The 17,495-nt window shown below is 43.3% G+C and overlaps 1 protein-coding gene across 5 annotated transcripts in view; it reads left to right on the top strand.

Moving 5' to 3' along the window:
- The window catches only part of foxp1b (forkhead box P1b), a 148,784-nt gene that overhangs the window by 66,316 nt on the left and 64,973 nt on the right, over positions 1 to 17,495 (top strand). For all 5 annotated transcript variants that reach the window (XM_041962654.1, XM_041962681.1, XM_041962671.1 and 2 more), the window contains exon 5: positions 1,434 to 1,603. In XM_041962654.1, the coding sequence (XP_041818588.1) occupies positions 1,445 to 1,603 (159 nt within the window). In that variant the 5' untranslated portion in view covers positions 1,434 to 1,444. The remainder of the gene's footprint in view (positions 1 to 1,433; positions 1,604 to 17,495) is intronic.

The following is a 17,495-nucleotide window of genomic DNA, read 5'->3' as shown; positions in this document are numbered from 1 at the left end:
TGTTTTAAAGGCATTTATTCTGCTTCATATAAATAATTAATCAGCCAAGTTAATTCGCTTCTGCCTGACTTGGTCAGCTTCATTAACCGCCCTGGAATTGGGAGGCTAGACGCGTTGCACCGCTGAGGCCTGTGACCAACTCACAATAGCTGTAAATCATTCCACTGATTTGAGGAATACAGGCACAGAAATGCACCAGTGTCACTGGCACATCCCCAGAGAGAAGGGTGAAGGGGGGGCGGGACAGCATGTCTGTCTGGCTCTTGTGTATCCGAAAGCAGAACAGAGGATGCAAAATGTGAGTAAATAGCTGTGTATTCATATTCAATGGTGATTACTGCTGTCCTGCTTTAACTTAAAGCAAAAGGCCGTGCAATCACTGCCAGTATCTGTACGTTGTTCTTCTGAGTCAGATGAAGCGATTAAAGACACCATTGTCTCCAACAAGTCAGACTGGTTTATTCATCCTCAGACCTGCATTTTGGTGTTAAAGGTCCCCTGTGTAGGTCTTTAAGCAGAAATGAAATATAATATGCATAAGTATATTTTCAATTGTGTGTAATTACCTGAAAACAAGAATCGTCATTTAAGAATGTGCCTTAATGTCTACAGAGGGAGCTGCTCCACTTCCCCAGAGTCTGCCATGTTGCACCGCCATGTTTCTCCAGTAGCCCAGGACGGACAAACTAAACACTAGTTCTAGAGAGCCGCTTCTCAGTTTTCAGTTTCGTATTCAGTCGGTTGCCATCTGCAACCTCACCGCTAGATGCCACTAAATCCTACACACTGGACCTTTAATTGAGCACCCCTGAAGGACTTGACTGTTTTCGCTCGGCCTCAGATTGGATGTTTCTCATGGAGATCCTTTGGCAGGCCTCACACAGTCGCCCTGTTTCCCATTAAAAAGCCATTCTGCCGTGGTTCTTCTGGGAGCCATGCAAGTAAATATATCCATTTCCATAGAAAGTGTTTTGTTTTGGAGGTCCAGTGTTTTCTTGGGCTCCTCTGCTCTCACTCAACTCAGGTTGGGTTCCTCTCCGATGTGCGCTGCACCCCAGCCCCTCCACCGCACCCCTGCATATGCCCCATAATGGAGAACACAAACAAAACCTGAGTCCCTCTCCCTCTTGTCCTGCCCAGTATGGACTTGTCATAGGATCTGCACCGGAAAAGGCAAAACAAAGGAGCAGTTCATTATCCTGTGGAGTAGTGTGTGAGAGTGTGTGTGTGTGTTTGCCTCATTGCATATGCTACAAGCAAACAAACAAGAAACAGGGAAGCACAAACCAACAGGGAAACCTGCAATAAAAGCGAAATTGTGTGGGAAGGATCTGACAGATGTTTATAGTTTGGCCCCGAGTTAAAATGCGACCTCATTGCTGCGTGTTTTAACAGCTGTTTCTCTCCGTCTCTGTCCCTGTTTTCTCTCTCAGGTTTTTAAGTCATGATGCAAGAATCTGGGACGGAGGCGACGAGCAACGGACCAGCCAATCAAAATGGAGGAGCGAGCGTGGAGGGTGGGTCCAGGGAGGGCGGTCCCAAGAGCGCCACGCCATCAGTGGAGGTGACTGCAGCTGATCTCCTGCATCTCCAGCAGCACCAGGTAGACCAGTCCCCCTTTCACACCTGCCTCCACTTTATGGAGCCATGTCAACAGCAGGCCCAATCCCCCTCTTAGTGCCACTTAATATTTAATTCCACCTCAAAGTACATCGAGTACATAAACACATTATTATTATTATTTATGTATATTGAGGCCCGTTCTGAATATTTAAAGAAGGGGAAGTGCTCTCTCTGTGCGACTGTGTTTGGTTGTGAGCGTGTTTATCGTAGCATGCAGCATCTGCATTTTGGTCAAATATTTATCATTCTGTTCTGACATATTTTAAGTATGTAGGTGTCACAGGATTCTGTAGACAGTTAAGAAACCACGGCGCCCAATGGGATGACAGCATTTTCCCCAGGCTCATTGTAAACACACCTCACACTCACAACTAATGCCACACTCTGCCGCGTCCACCAATGAGGCGCGGAGATGCACGCCGGCGTTATCGTCTGCGAAGCCCAAAACATTTTCACCATCTCCGACTTGAGGCAAACAGACAAGCTCTTTCTGTTGGTGTCAGCGTTATGTGTGGCACACGGCAGCGTGTTTAAGGAAACAGCATTGAAAAGATCAGCGTGTCTTCTGCTATCTTGGTCTATCCGACAGGACGACCAGGGTTGTTGTCAAGAGCTGTTTGGTGATGATGCACAGGCTCCGCGCCGCCGTCTGCTGTCACAGCACATCCATCAGCATTTGCACAGGGAGGGCAACAATGCTGCGGCGTGGAACACGGGGGGACGCGGCACTGTAACACATAGAGCTGAGCAATAATTCAGTATTATCATTTATCATTTTTCAGCAGAATCATCGTGACGTTATGACGATAGGATATTGTAACACAGCGATACACGGTTCTGTTGTCAGAACTGATGATAACCAGCAAATCCATTCATTTCTCAATTTGACAACACAAAGTATGAAAGATTTTTCATGAACAGCTTAGCATTTTGAAAAGTCATCGCTTGATGTCTCAATCAGTTGTACGTTTTATGATGGTTAGAAAAATCATTAATTTCAGGTGTGCTGCCTACCTGAAAAGTACTATGATCTCATAAGGGATTGCTAACTTTTAATTACTTCCCCCTTTCACCAATGCTTTATTTAACTGTAGATTAGATACAGGCCAGATGTAGTGTTTTAGATGTCATCATCTTGGAAGTGCGTGGTGTGGATTTTTCTGGGTAGTCAGTGGGACAGAGCTGGAATAATTACCAGAGAAGAAGTGTAAGCATATTGGTGAGTAGAAAGGGTGTGTCAGTAGGCGTCCTGCTCCTCAGCCTCAGTGTTAGCCGTTAGCCTTTACCAGATCTGCTCTTCATCTCGACTCACCCAGATCCAGACCCCAGTCCCAGACCCCACCGCCCACCCATCTTTTTTCCAGCTCAAAATGAGCATGTCGTCAGTGAGAAAATCATAGCCATACTGAATTCATTACTGCAGTAGTCACACAAAACCATGGATAAAATTTCAATAACTTCAGGCCACAGTTGAGTAAACAGTTGCACTGAAACTTAATTCCTGTTGACTTTTCCTTCATTCTTTGCCAGGGGCACATTCTGATTCGCTCTGCAAAGACAACAGGGTTACAACTTTGATGAATTGATGCAGGGGAGAGAGGCAGAGCGGGAGAGAAAAGTGTCATGAATGTGCACTTGACACCAAGCAGGGATGGAAACAAAGCCTCCCCCCAAGAACAGAGCCAGCCGTCTAAGCATGGTCCCTGTTTTCTAGTCATCCAGAAAGAACTATTACTCTCCAGGATCTGTCCTGGCATTTAAAGGAAGGAAAAACGAGCAACTCCCTCCTTCCCAATTCATTGTATTACAGTCGCATTTTCTGCCCTCTGCTTTCTACATAGTAAATAGCAAGCGGTTTGCGCTTTATGCCTTTTGAACAAATCCAGTGGTTAATTTCTGTGGCCCCTGGTTGGAGTTGAAACGGAGGGAGGCGTATTAATTGTTGTATGTGATAAATGGCACATGGATGGGGACGAAGGACGAGATGTCTCACTCTCAGCGCCTGACACTGGGCTTTGATAGGCTACTTACCAGGGTAGTGTTACTGGGAAGGCAGGCAGGCAGGCAGTCTTTTTATTCTCCCATTAGACTAACCCAGGATTTTCACTCATGCACCATGAACCATGTTAATTGTCCCCAGGGCATTACAATCTTCGCTCAATTACTTGATAACTTTTTACTTTTGTGGCATTTCACAGTCTTTCTTTTAAGTTTTATTTGCAGCTTGCACTAATACGCCTCTAACTGACACACTGAGGGTTTTTCTTCTCTTTTTTGCATTCTTTGTTCTCCACAACATCCAAGATGCTATTACCCCTTTAGGTGATGCAAAAATCAATCTAAAATCTTCTCAGACTCAAAGTGCAAATGTCTGAGAGTCCCCTGAGTGAGCGGGAACAACAAACCTGGCAGTGGCATATCATTTATTCTTATTAGGGAACATAACTATGAAAGACAGTCCTCATTAATAAAGATGGGGGATGAAATAATTGTAATCTGTTTGATCATCTTGATTCTGACAGGGGAATTCATCTTGTAGACTAGTCAGATTTGGGGGAAGTGGACCATAAGCTTGATTTAAGCATCTCTATTAGTAAGTCAAATACTGTTTGTTAAGAAGTAAGGATGAAAAGAAAGAGCTGTCTCTCTTCTTTTTCTCAAAGATGCTGTGGAAAAAAAGTGATATCTGTTGTGTTGTAACAGTTAGAGGTTTGAATGTGCTTGTAAATGTTTGTTTTGCAGCTTTTCCAAGCTGTGCTCAAAATGATACACACACATGACTATTTACTTTTCAAGAACATGCACACAGTATTTTTTTTCATAACGTATGCGTTTGCCCCAGAACACGAGTATGTTTATTTTCTCTGCGTTTTGTTTGTGTTGCAGAAGTTGTGGTTTTATCGTTATTCTCATGAGGAAGTGAAGATACTGTAGGAGAGAAAAAACAACACAAACAATAGAATGAAAGAGGAGTGTTTTGCAATAACCTGTTTGGTGATTTACAATGATTTTGCAACAGGAAGTCATGTTGTGTAGCAGTACTAGTCTAATAAACACGCAGTAACGATAGTAATGTCAGGGACTCTGCAGTAGCTCTTCTGTCTTTCAGGACGCTGAGCTCCCCACACGTATTTCCTGTGATATATGGTCAATTCCAGCAATGCATTTATAACATCTCACATGTTTGACCATGCAAGTGATTCCTTCTCTTGAAATTTGCTTCAACTGATACAACTGTAGAGCATTAAATATTAATATCCTGTCGTTTAGAAGAGCCCTTTTAATCAAGTTAGAGTAATTTCTAAAATACCATCCTGTCTCTTCCTCTCAATGATGCTGTACAAATATACCCCAACAATATCTCCAAAGAAAAAATTAAACAGGGATGAATAATTGCTTCTCTTTTATTGCATACATATACATCCATTCTGTAAAACAAGTGCCTTTAAAGCTTTGTTACATATCTCAAGATAAGGCCAGCCAATTATTTTTCTTCCCCCTCTCTGCCTGTGCGGTTGAGGTGTCCGTCGTGTTGCGTGTGCAGAGAGGAGAGAGTGACACGCAGAACAGTGGCCGCAGAAAGAGCTGAGCGGGCACAGGTTTCCTGTTTGCATAATGCAAGCCTTACACGGTCCCTTGTGGAGGCTGGAGAAGGTGGAAATGCACATCTCAGCCGCCGCCGCCGCCGAGCCCTGTTTGGCCGAGCTTCAGGGGGAAGTGCTAGGTGATAAGCCTCGCTATCGCAGTGCACTCAGACAGGTACACGCCCAGAGACACACACAGATATACAGTACACATATAAACACATCCGTGCTGAGACAGAATAGAGGCCCAAAGGCCAGACCTGCCAGTGCAGGGCCTGCTGGTTCTGGCGTCCAGTCCACATTATGGGTTAATGGTCAGACTGAGAGAGTTGGCAGTGTCAGGTCAGAGGAGGTCAGAGAGCATTTGCTGCCTCAGATCTCTGCTAATCGGCAGGTACTCTGCCTCAGAGCTGAGGGCAAGAGGGAGGCAGCGCTACGCCTGCATTGAAATATGGTGTTTCACAAGAAGACCGCAGCCTTATCATCGCACTGCTGAATTGAATTCATGACAGAATCTCTGCATTTGCCCCAGTGCAGAATTACATATCTGTGCAGTGCAGTGCTGAATATTTGACATATGCGATAAAGGCTCCTTTGCCCTGGCTGCTTTTTGACCAATATCTGTGGTGCATTATCCTACTGTCATCTAGCTCATGCACACGTACAGTTTGTGCAAGTGTGCATCCGCCGAGCGGATCACACCGAAGTGTGTGTCCGCACGGTACTCCTCCGTCTCTAGGAGCTCTCAGGTATCTTCATGTGTACTGTTCATATTGTCACAGGAGGCCGAGCAGAGGCTCCAACTTATTGGAAAATCTGGCGGAGAGGATAACATCAGTGTTATGACACTGCATATTGCCCTAAATTGCTTTATTGGTAAAATGATAGTGCTCGTCCAATTTGAATAATTTTATGGAATCCCTCACAGAACAGTTTAATTATGTTATCACACAACTGGCAACATCTGTCTTTATACCACAGCACATGACAGTTTTATTACAGGCTGAATTTCTTTGCTGGTTCTGGCAATTGATGTGTGATCTGATTAATAATCACACAGATGGAGGTGAAAATTGAACAGTGATGCGCTGCTATGTCGAAAAAAGGGGGAAATAATTATAAAAGGAAGAAAAAAAAACACAGCTTGTGTCTCAGAAAATATCAGGACTGTTTTTGCTCAGCTTTGAGCTTCTCTCACTTGAATCATATTGCTTTTTTAACCACAGTTGAATGCATCTTTTTTATCAGAAGAAAAATCTGTTTAGTCTAGGTGCAACTTTTTAAATCCTTTTGTCACTCGGGTTTTGTTAGTGAGGTTAAGGGAGGTAAACCACCCGGCACCTCTCCTTTGTCTTATGGATTCCTTCCAAGACAGCCAGCCTATGAACTCATCCATTTTGTTGAGTCTACCTCCAGCCGCCGCTCCCCAACTGGGAAGAGATGAAGCGCAGGTTGCATGTGTGCCGAAGCCATAGTTTAAAATAGTTGACTGTTGCTCGGGTCGACATCCTGTTTACACACCCTGCGTATGTGGGCAGCAGGAGGGGGATCACAGCAGTTGTTTGACATTGTGGTAATCAAAATGGACACACACTCACTTGTGTGCGCGCACACACACACACACACACACACACACACACACACACACACATACACACATCTCATCTCAGTTTCCTTTTCATTCAAACAAAGTGCCTTAACATGCATTTAAGTAATGTTGGTATTACATTGACAGTAACATGAGAGTCACTACTTGGTAGTAGATGATAGAGATTCAGCATTGCACTGCTATGACAATGTCAGTCTCACGGTGAACAGCGTAAACATAGGAATCGGTACTGTTTTTTATTCTATGCATTCTTCTCCCTTGTCCTAACCTGCCATCTATATTTGTCACACACCGGGGAGATTCAGGTGTGTTATGCTAGCAGCAGCTAACATGGTAGAGATGAGGAGCAGCTACAGAGGTCTATTTAACTCCACAGCCACAGATTTGTTCATTTTCAAAGTTGTCTACAGCCCCAACTGACACCTGCTCAAGTGAAATCACTCGAGGCGATTCGGTCAACTGTTGCTGTTTTTAAATGTGGTTAATAAATACATTTGTAATTTAGCAGCACTCCTCAAAGCCTGTAAGCAGACTTTGATATGCAAAACCAGTACCTGACTGTGTCTGGGGTGTATTTTCTCTGTCCACTCTAAACACAAAGCCAGCTAGTTGTGATTCATCCACTCTGAAGAAAAGTGTGAAAAAATCAGTGGCTTTCTGTGGACGGAAGGCCAAAACGGAGACAAAAAGATGCCTTTTCAGGTTTAGGCGGTAAGTTATCCATTAATACCAGCACATTTCTGATCAGTTAATCAGGTTTTCATGTGCATATTTACATGAGAAAGGCTGACAGAAACATGTCAAAAGTTCAAACATGAGCACACATTGAAGAAGAAACTGTGCTCACAGTCTACGGTCCGTCCACTCACGGCCCCTTATCAATCCAAACGCTCCAGCTAAACAAACAAACCTCTTAATACCCCAGCTGCATGCAAACTGTGGTTTTAGACGAATCATATGGTTGCAGAGCATGTAAATGCATCATCTGATTCCCAGGCCTAAACAGATTTCTCATACTAATCTGGTTTCTCGTCTGTGTTTGTGTAAACATGGTCCGAGACAAACTGATTCTGCATCCTCTGAGGTTTGATATGCTGTGTGTCCCTGTGGACGATGTGCAGATCAGGAAACCTCTCAAGGATGTATGCATGTACAAATGCCTCCCATGTAAATGATGCAAGCGCATGCTGGTATCATTAGGAAGAGTGAAGTGGCTCGCATTGTGTGGCGCCCGGATGGTCTTTGATGGCCACGGTCTGCGTGTTTGTGCTGAAGTGGGCAACTCTAAACTTTGAGCAGGTGTCTGAAGCAGCTGGCTGGAGGCAGACAGGGAAACACGTCTGCTTCAGTTCAGTATTAAATGGCTTAGAGAGAGGCCTCGGCTAGCCAGAGGACTAATGCATCCTCAATGTTTTATTTAAAGTAGTGCCAACAACTGCTTCTGAATGCTCCACATCAAGACGCACACACAAATCATCTCACACGCACACACGCACACAGGCACACAGAGTAATTTTGCGCTGTTTAGCTGAACAACTTGTGTGTTTAGCGTTGTAAATAAGTAACCGTTTTAACAGGGCCTCAGGAGACTGTGGTTGGGAAAGCACATACTCAGACATGACTGGCTTTAATAGCCATTGTCAAAACACTATTTCAACAAAACCCTTTCTTCACCCGAATGGAATGTTTACATGTAGTTGAATAATAATGCCATTTTAAGGAGAAGCTATTCTTTAAGGATAGCCGATCTGACCCAATTTATTAGGGATAGACTTAAGGATGCACAATTCCTCTTGGGAAAACATTCAAGCGCAGGGCCTATTCATTTTTAATGAGAGCACTACTTTAAAAACTTCATAGAATTAATATGTATCAGTGAAGTCTTTCCTGTGCAGAAAACTTCAGGGTAATTAATATTCATAGGCTGTGCTTGTTAACACCCCCAATGCTAGTGCAATGTAGATCCAATTAACATAGAATGGACCCCAAGGATTTGGGCCGATAAGGGTTAAATGAGCTATTGAAATTGAAACTGGGACTGTCTCCTCTTAAAACACTTATTTGTTTCAATAAGCCCTAATCCTTGTTGCAGATTAAGGCATCTTTTGGGTGCACATGTGAATGGCTACAAAGGTAGAGTCGCTTGAGAGACTTTGTATGTGCATGCAATGGGTTGATGCGTGTGCATGCGCCTATGTGTGCATGACACATGCAAGCATGTGCACTTGCTTGTATACATGTATGCATAGAGGGCATCACCTACACAGCCAGGCTAATGTGAAAATCCTGTAGTGAGTCTGGCTTTTATATCTTATTCATAATCTCTTGACACAATGTGGGTAATAGACATCAGTGTTCATTCTTGGCGTCAGCCCGGAAGCCCAGGTCGGGCTGGAGGACAGAGGGGGGAGTGCTGGGGCTCTAAGTGGAGCTAGGTGATGGTAGCAAAATGCCTGTTTGCCACCTGCCGCCGTTTGTTAGCACACAGACTGCAGGTACTGCTCCCCAGAGCATCATGAGATGACTGTGCCCACTGTTTCTCAGCCCCAAAAGGACTCAAAGTTAAAGACGAGGTTTTAACAGGTGAACTGACTGATGGGATGACCCTGGGATAAGCCACCTTACCTTTAACTTTATTTTGACCAAAGTTATTTTTGCAAAATTAAGTCAATAATTTATTTACACCAAGGAAGCTAAAACTATAATCTGCCTGGAACTAAAAGAAGCTGAACTTTGACATTTGTAATGTGGATGAATCTAACTGTCAGATGTGTTTTAGCAGTTCATTATTCTTTTTGTATTGTTTTTTATAGTAATGTCATAAAATGAATGCAGCATAATACCTTCGCGAAAACAGTGATAAATGATGATGATGTGTGTCGTGTGTTAGAATATGTCTATGTATGGCGCATGTATAGATATTATTCAATATGCGTGTTAGATATAGATATAATTAGTCGTTTTTAGCCTCAAATTGAAATCATGCATTGTGGATCGTATTTTTCTTCTTCGGTTTACACATGTATTTTGATATGCTTGTAAATGATGTAAACATGAAACATGTTTATATACCGCATATTATAGAGCCCACTTAATTTGGATACCATCACCAACATTTCAAGGCCTAAAATATCAAGATGTAATGTTTTAGTCAGCTTGTTCAGCTGCACCTTTTTTGGCCATTTTAAATTGTATTGCAAAGCTTCGGCCAACTATGGGATGTAGCTCTGCAGTAAAAACAACTGGTAAACATTTAATGCTAGAGGAATAAGGTTGACAATTACATACTGATAAAATAATTGTAACTGTGTAGTGGTAAGACAATTTTTGTTACCATTACAGCACTAGTGTACAGTGTGCATCCCTTTTTCTGTGGTACAGGAAAACATTGACAGCTCTGTTTTTGGCTCGCAGGGTGAAATGTGATAAATTACCAGCGCTGATGATCAAATGAGCCTTCATTGAAGTAAATATGCATGGACAGCCACACCATGTATAGGTCTCTTAGAGTAAATTTGATTGTTTGACATGTATTCACCCATCAAAGTATGTATCCGTGATTAATAACAACCCCCCTGCACGTTCAGCGGTGACATGGCCTCTATTTGAAAGAAAAATGGCACAGGTCGGTATTCACTGGTGAATAGCTGTATACCATTTAGAGAATGATATGCCATGATGGGATGTCTTGTCATAAATAATAGTGATGGCACCTCCGCATCCTGTGAATGGCATGTGCCATAAATACTTAGCCAGGCCAGAGACAATGGTTCATATAAATCCTCACGCAGCCCTTTTCTCTGTACAAAAATATATATATTATTTAAATGGACAGTAAAAACAAATGTTTTTTTCCTCCTCAGTTGGCGGCAGAGAGACCTCCAGAGCAGGACAGCGTGTGCCACTCCCTCGCTGCGATCTCTGATGCGCTGTTGTTATTTGCTTGTTTACAATCTTTGACATGATGTAATGGGATGGCTGTGAAAGTACTAGCCAGTAAATGGCACAGAAAATAAGACGGTCCTTTATGTCTTCCCCCTCCTCTTTTCTCCTCTTCTCCCACCCTTTTTTTTTTGTGTCTGTGTGTGTTTTTCCCCTGCAAATGGGGAATATGTTCTGCGTTTGACTGAGGGAACATGAGCCTTGAATATAAGTAACTGTTTTTTGCATTAGGTACTCCCTGGAGGTAGGGGGAAAATATCATGCCCCTGCGTGAAATGTGAATGTGAAATCTAGCAGAAAGAAATATTTATGACCATTTTCTGCTTGATTAGAGCTGGATGACATGCCTTAGGAGACAATGAGTGGACAAAAGGCAGCAGTGCTGCTTCTGGGCAGATGTTAAAGAAAGAGTTGTTTAGGGAGGAGGGCACACTGTCCAGGGGATCTGCATGCATGTCTTTGTGTGTGTCTATGGGCGGGATGGAGTGGGCTGGGGGGTCGGGTTTGATGCACGGTAGGGGAAATTCAGTAAGTCCAAACAGGAGTGGACTGGGAGGCAGATGGAGAGCACAGAAGCTCCATCACTGGCCTTGTTCTCAGGCACACAAAGTAATGTCTCTTAGATGCCACTGCTACAGTTAACATAGTTAATATATATACCTGTGATACATTAAGAAACATCAGCTTGAATTTGACAGCATAGCAGTGGTCCACTGCTTGATGTTATTCTGAATTTGCCTTTGATTTTACTGCTACTGTCCAATGTCAAAATCCAGATTTCCAATTGTCCTTTGTGAGGGATACTGACTTCCTACATACTTTCTACTAATCAGTTCACAGTAATCAGATGGTAATCAGTGCATGCTGCACACTGAAGTGTTGAGTCTGCACACCACTAACAGCAAGTGCAGTATATTCATTCAGTGCTTCAGATGGCCTGTCTGTGCTCTAAAACAACACAGATGAAACCCAAATGTGTCTTGCTTTGGAAGGGTCACATGGGTAGCAGGCTCCAGTATGTTTGACGCAGTCAGTGCATTTGCAGATCAGAACTGACAACAGAAAGTAGCACTTTTCTTCTACTTGTACTGTAAATATTTTGATCCACATATGTGCATGCACTAGAGGTGATGATGAATTGGAATTTCACCAGGTAGAACACCATTAGTGAAAGTACGGGACATCAGATTCACACAGCAGTATTTAAGCAGTACTGGCATTTTAGTGATTCTGCATAATACCTTATTATATATGTGCCTTTCAAAAACTAAAATTGCCACTTAGAAACTTGATAGTGTGTGGAATAAATCCTCTGTCAACTATAACTTAATGCTGTTTTGTCTGCACATTAGCATATTTTATACTCGGTACATTATATTAGCATAGATGCATGCAGCAATGGCGAGGGCCAAAACAAGGATTATTGAAAACCTACAGGGCCCACGCATTGGGTAATTGAGTTGTATGGATGTGAAACTGCACAAGACACCTGGTCCTGAGCAATTTTGTATTTGCAACTGTTGTCGGTGAATATGCATCCTATTACGGCGCTATATGTAATTCAGGGAGTGTGTTAGCGTGTTAATGTGTTGTCTAACAGTATGTGCTCAAGGCCAATAGACAGATATTTCCCCACTGTCTGCACCTATTGACACAACGTCCTGTCAGACGAATCCCCATCATGCCACACGTTATAATAGTTTGGATAATTAAACACATACTCAATGTTCCTGGGATGGCCAGGGACAAGCATCTCTGTAATCATCAGCACCTGCCTATCAGTGTTGTGATGTGTCAGGACAAGTGCCAAAATATAAATAATCATTTAATTGCTATATTGATGCAATTGTCTCCATTGCACTAGCAACCCATCTCTGGCAGCATATTGATAGTGTTTAGATGGAGCCTGTGACAGGGGAGAAGCCACAGCTCTTAGAGCCATTTCCAATGGATCAGAGAAGTACAAAACTGAGAGTATGATTAATTTTTCAATTTCTCTCTGCGGATATCTAATAATTGTGCCCATAGATAGCCAAGGGCTCTTATTAAACATTAACATGCAAAAGAAAAGTTAGAATCAGAAAGATGGTATTTTGGATTGAATAATGTAAAATATCTGTAGGGCAACAGGGAAAGAAGCAAACTAGTCCAGGTTTATTCTTCAAATGTTTTCCACCACCACAATGCCTACTCCTAATTACTGAGCTCTTATCTGCACACTCAACACTATATTTATTTTTGCTCAATGCTAAATGCAAATTTCTCTAACCTTTTAATAACATATACATGTCAGTAATTTTTAAAAGGAATCATTAGAAATGTCAGTTGGACTCTGCCAGGATTGTGTTTTTAATTGGTATGTAACTCTACTGGACAGATAAGTTTTTATTTTTTAATTCAAGTTTTTGATAATTAATGTGAGACTGTCTCCAGCATATAAATGCTTGGCTCTTTGATCTGCTAAAGGGAGTGTTGCGAGGCGCATGGTTCTTATTAAAATAAGCCAGCGTGCTATCTCCCCGCTCTCCAGTAGAGAGGCGCTTTGCCTTTAAGAAGCCGAGCCTTAGAGGAGGATCCGCGTTCAGGTCTCACTCTGTCTCCCTTGCTCTGTCTCTCTGTCCTTCTCCGGTTCTCCCCGTGCTGTCTCCGTCGCTTCGCTCACTTCCACATAATATCATCTTCATCTCAGATAGCTGTGGCACAGGGGAACTGCATTTGTTGATCAGATTTGGCTTGGCTGACGCCTCCTCCCCAGAAGTACGGGCATGTGCGTGTAATGCTTGCCCGAGCCCGGCCATCGCTGGCTGATTGAGTGGTCCTGCCTGTCACAGGACAAGATAACCACATCAGTAAATACTCTCCACTCCACGGCCCCTCACCACCGCACCGTCACAGCCGGGGGCAGCGCCGCTCTCCTTCATCGTGAACGCCTCAGAGCCCGAACCGTGATCCACGTTTAGTCCATTCTCTTATAAATCCGTTCCCATCACAGCTCTGAGGGATGCACATAAAAGCACATTCCATATTTAATACATGGACACATTGTACCAGCGCTCTGCTTCTCCAAAGGGAATTCCAACTCAAGTTACAGTTCGCTTTTCTTCTCAATTTGATGAGGTCTCTTGCTGGTACCGCGCCACCAGACTCCGGTTTCACGGCGCGATCTTTTGATATTGCCCTCTCTTCAAAACATTGCCGGCATCGAGGACGGATTGAATTAGCGATTTGTGGCGTATTTATCTCGATCTGAGAGCAATTTCGTACTCTCTGTCTTAGCACTCAAGCTCAATGAAAACAATAAATGGTGTCCTTATCTTCTGGAGTGAAATCAAGATAGGCGCAGGAGGCTGTGAGTTATTTGTGGTTGATTTAGAGGGATCGGGGAGGGGGGGGGCACAGGAAATGGACACCCCTCTCACATTACCTCTCGCCATGCAGCGGGAGGAAGAGAGAGGCAGAGGGAAGGTTTTTAATCAGCAGAAAGCTGTGCTTCTAATGTAAAAGTGTCAAAGATGTGCCTTAGCCCTGCAATGAGTGAAATCTGGTCAAGTCCTGTGTTAAATTGAAAACGGGGCCGCTGGGATTTGGAGGTGAGGGGACGGGGGACTCAGTGGTACCAGCATCTTGGTCAATTATCACAGTCTCCTCTGCTCTGTGCTACTCTTGAGGCCTCGTCTCATCTGTCTGGCCCACTACGCAACCAGGAACACAAGGGGGGAAAAAAAAACAACATCAGTGGATTTTAAATACAAGAAAGTGTTTCTGAAATGTTTTTTTTTTTGTGTGTGTGTGTGTGAAGTGATGATCCCTCCCTGAATAAAGCATTTCGCCCGAAGACACATTTGCTCTACATCAGGTCTTTGCTTGCTGTATAACTCCTGACTGAAAATGTGTGGCGTGTGCCTCTCTGCCTCCGCATCGCCCTGCCTGTTGGAGCATCAAGCTAAATGCTCACGCTACAGCTGCATGTCCTGGCGTATCCCAGCAGCCTCTTTGGCTGGAGAGAAAAGGATCACTTCCTGGCAGGTGCGTTGTGGGGAGCCGCAGCTCCTGCCTTTTCGCTGACTCGCCAGCAAGCGTAAAAAAAAAGTAAACTAGAAGTGGGGAAAAAAAAGAAAGTTACCCACCACTTTATTTATACGTGTATGTGTGCAGTCTATTTTAACCACCTGAGCGGGAGCCAGGAAGCCAGCACTTGCCCCATATTTTAACCAGATGTTGAGGAGGGGAAGTAAAGCCTCACAAGAGTCTTGCAATCAAAATAATTATCTTTATGGGTGGATGTTTACAAAGTGTTAATGTGATATTCTGCAGGCGGACTAACTGAGTCTGCTTTTATGTGTTAAACATGATAAATGTGCCTGTCTGTTAAAAGACCAATACCTTTTACTTTACACAGGAACAGCGCAGTTTATAGATAGTCTTTACAGCTTTCTTTAAAAGAACGAGAGAACATCTCCAGTCAGCCATGATCCTTCTCCTCTCTGTCTCACTTCCCGTTTCTACCCAGCATGAATCATAGCAGACAGGACAGACAGGAGTGGATGCGGCCTCTTTGATAGACAGTCAAAGAAGCACCAGCAGTGATTTGTAGCCACAGGGCAACAGTATTGCTGTAACCTGTCCTCTTGCCAAGCACTCATATCAGATGGAGGCATAGGTGCGGGCGCTTCAGCATATTTTTCATCATAATTCATATTCCACAAGATCAAATTGTGATTTCTAATTCGATTCAGTGGTTTTATTTGTTTATTTATTCATCACCTGATTGAGCAAGTCAGATTGAAATTTACAGTATGTCGGCTGACATCTAATAGAATTCCCTCATTTGGCTGCAGGGGAGTTTGTTTTTGGAGCATATTAGCTTTTGCCGCATTCTCGTTTGACAGACGTTTTCTCTCAGGAATCGGTGTTTAATTTGAATAATCACAAAAAGTGTGTTCTTTTGGTTTGCGGGGACATCGGTGTCCCAGATGAATAAAGAAGTAAATGAGGGGAAGAAAAACAGGTAATTATGCTGAACCAGTAAATGAATGACCCACTGACCCTCAGTCCTAATTGATTTTGTCGAGGCAAATCGTTTTTTATCAGCACTTCTGATGTGTTTTTTTGTTTTTTTTAGATGTAATTAATTGGTTATGTGAACAAAGAATCAAATACTAGAAACGGGGTTGGAGGAAATCTGTGTCTCTTCCATTTACCAGCAGGGCAATTATAGCTGGCAGGTTGTGCTTTGTGTAATGATGTCATATCCTGGAAGAAGAGCAAAGGCATCACCTCCCACAAAGTTATTTAGCTTTATTTACTGTTTGAAACCGTACATGCATAACATTAACACACTGTTGGCTGCTTGATGGAATAGTTGGGCATGTAGCTATGCAAATGAAACAGTGGGGGGAAGAAGTCTGCAGCAGCTGTGTGCCTTTCAGAAATAGCATTGTTCATAGAGCACCTGCCCTGGGTCAGGCCGTCAACCTCGCAAACCGTTGCAAATATGTGGCGGTCAGCGCGCGTGTGCCAAGTTACGGTGCAACGCTAGGTGTGCAAGCGCACTGTCTGGGGTGATGACATGTGCTACTTTGCATGTAAATTCTTTAGCGATTCACCTCCAGGTGAACCCACTGAGAGTGATTCTGGTGCTGGCTTAAAGACAGAGGTGTGTTTTTATGACTAGGTGAGACACGTCCTCTCCAAGGCCCTCAAGCACTGTATCCCTCTACCCTCCCCTTTAATCACTGTATCAACCGCTCTCATAAACTCCATGAGGTGTGTATTAGTGTGTGTGTGTTTGTGTGTGTGTGTGTGAATGGCATGTATATGCGTCCGTGAGCATGTGCCCTTCCTTGTTTCCCCATTTTTAAACTTAATCAGCAAAAATAAAAGCCGTTGTAAGCTAGCTCATATTAAAGAGGTGATTATTGGTAATAAATACTTTTTATACATACTTATTACAGAGGCAGTTTTCTTCTTGCGCTTAATGAGAGTAATTTGATTTGCTTGAGAGATTACAGTTTCCTAGAATTAATGCGGCAATCCCCATTCCAAGATAGAGTGAGATCTAAGATTCTTCACAGGTCGTGTGCTGCTAGATGCACCCCTCTCACATAGCAGCTAATGGAGTTGAACAGCAGTCTGTCATCCCCCCACCCACCACCCCAGCAGCTCTATAGCCCACATGCCCTTGGTTCCTGCAGTGCTTGTTGTTTGGGCTACTTCTGCCACCTGCATTTTACTTTTACCTCTTATTCACGCCAGCCGCTACTAAGTACCTCTCTCTGAAAAACAGGGGGGTGGTGATTTATTGTATATATGCAATGTTCAGTCATCAATGAAAATTCAACATCTGGGCAAATTACTCACCCAATTGCATTATTTTAAATGGTTTTCAAGTTGCATCAGGACCTGTTTTTTTTTCCTCCCCTGTCTATTCCCTCAGATTGTCGTTGTTACATATTGTTAATATTTCCATCACATGTTTATGTAAGCCCTTCAAGCTTAGTGCATAACTTAATTTGAGTTGTGATCATCTTCTCCTGCGACATTTATTGAAGCCTGCAGACTGCAGGTCTCAGCGCCTAAAGCTGAAGGTGGCTCAGGCAGATTGAGGGCGGCCAATTCTGTCACCGCACTGCACTCCGCATGTTAATTAAGCTTGAGGTGGTTTGGAGAAGAGCTTACGCTCAAAGGACTTTTTTCATGACTTGTTAGTCCATAAACACTCCAGAAAAAGGCTCAAA

Source organism: Chelmon rostratus, chromosome 2 (assembly GCF_017976325.1).
Source record: "Chelmon rostratus isolate fCheRos1 chromosome 2, fCheRos1.pri, whole genome shotgun sequence".
NCBI lineage: Eukaryota > Metazoa > Chordata > Actinopteri > Chaetodontiformes > Chaetodontidae > Chelmon > Chelmon rostratus.
This window is presented reverse-complemented; position numbering and strand designations above follow the sequence as displayed.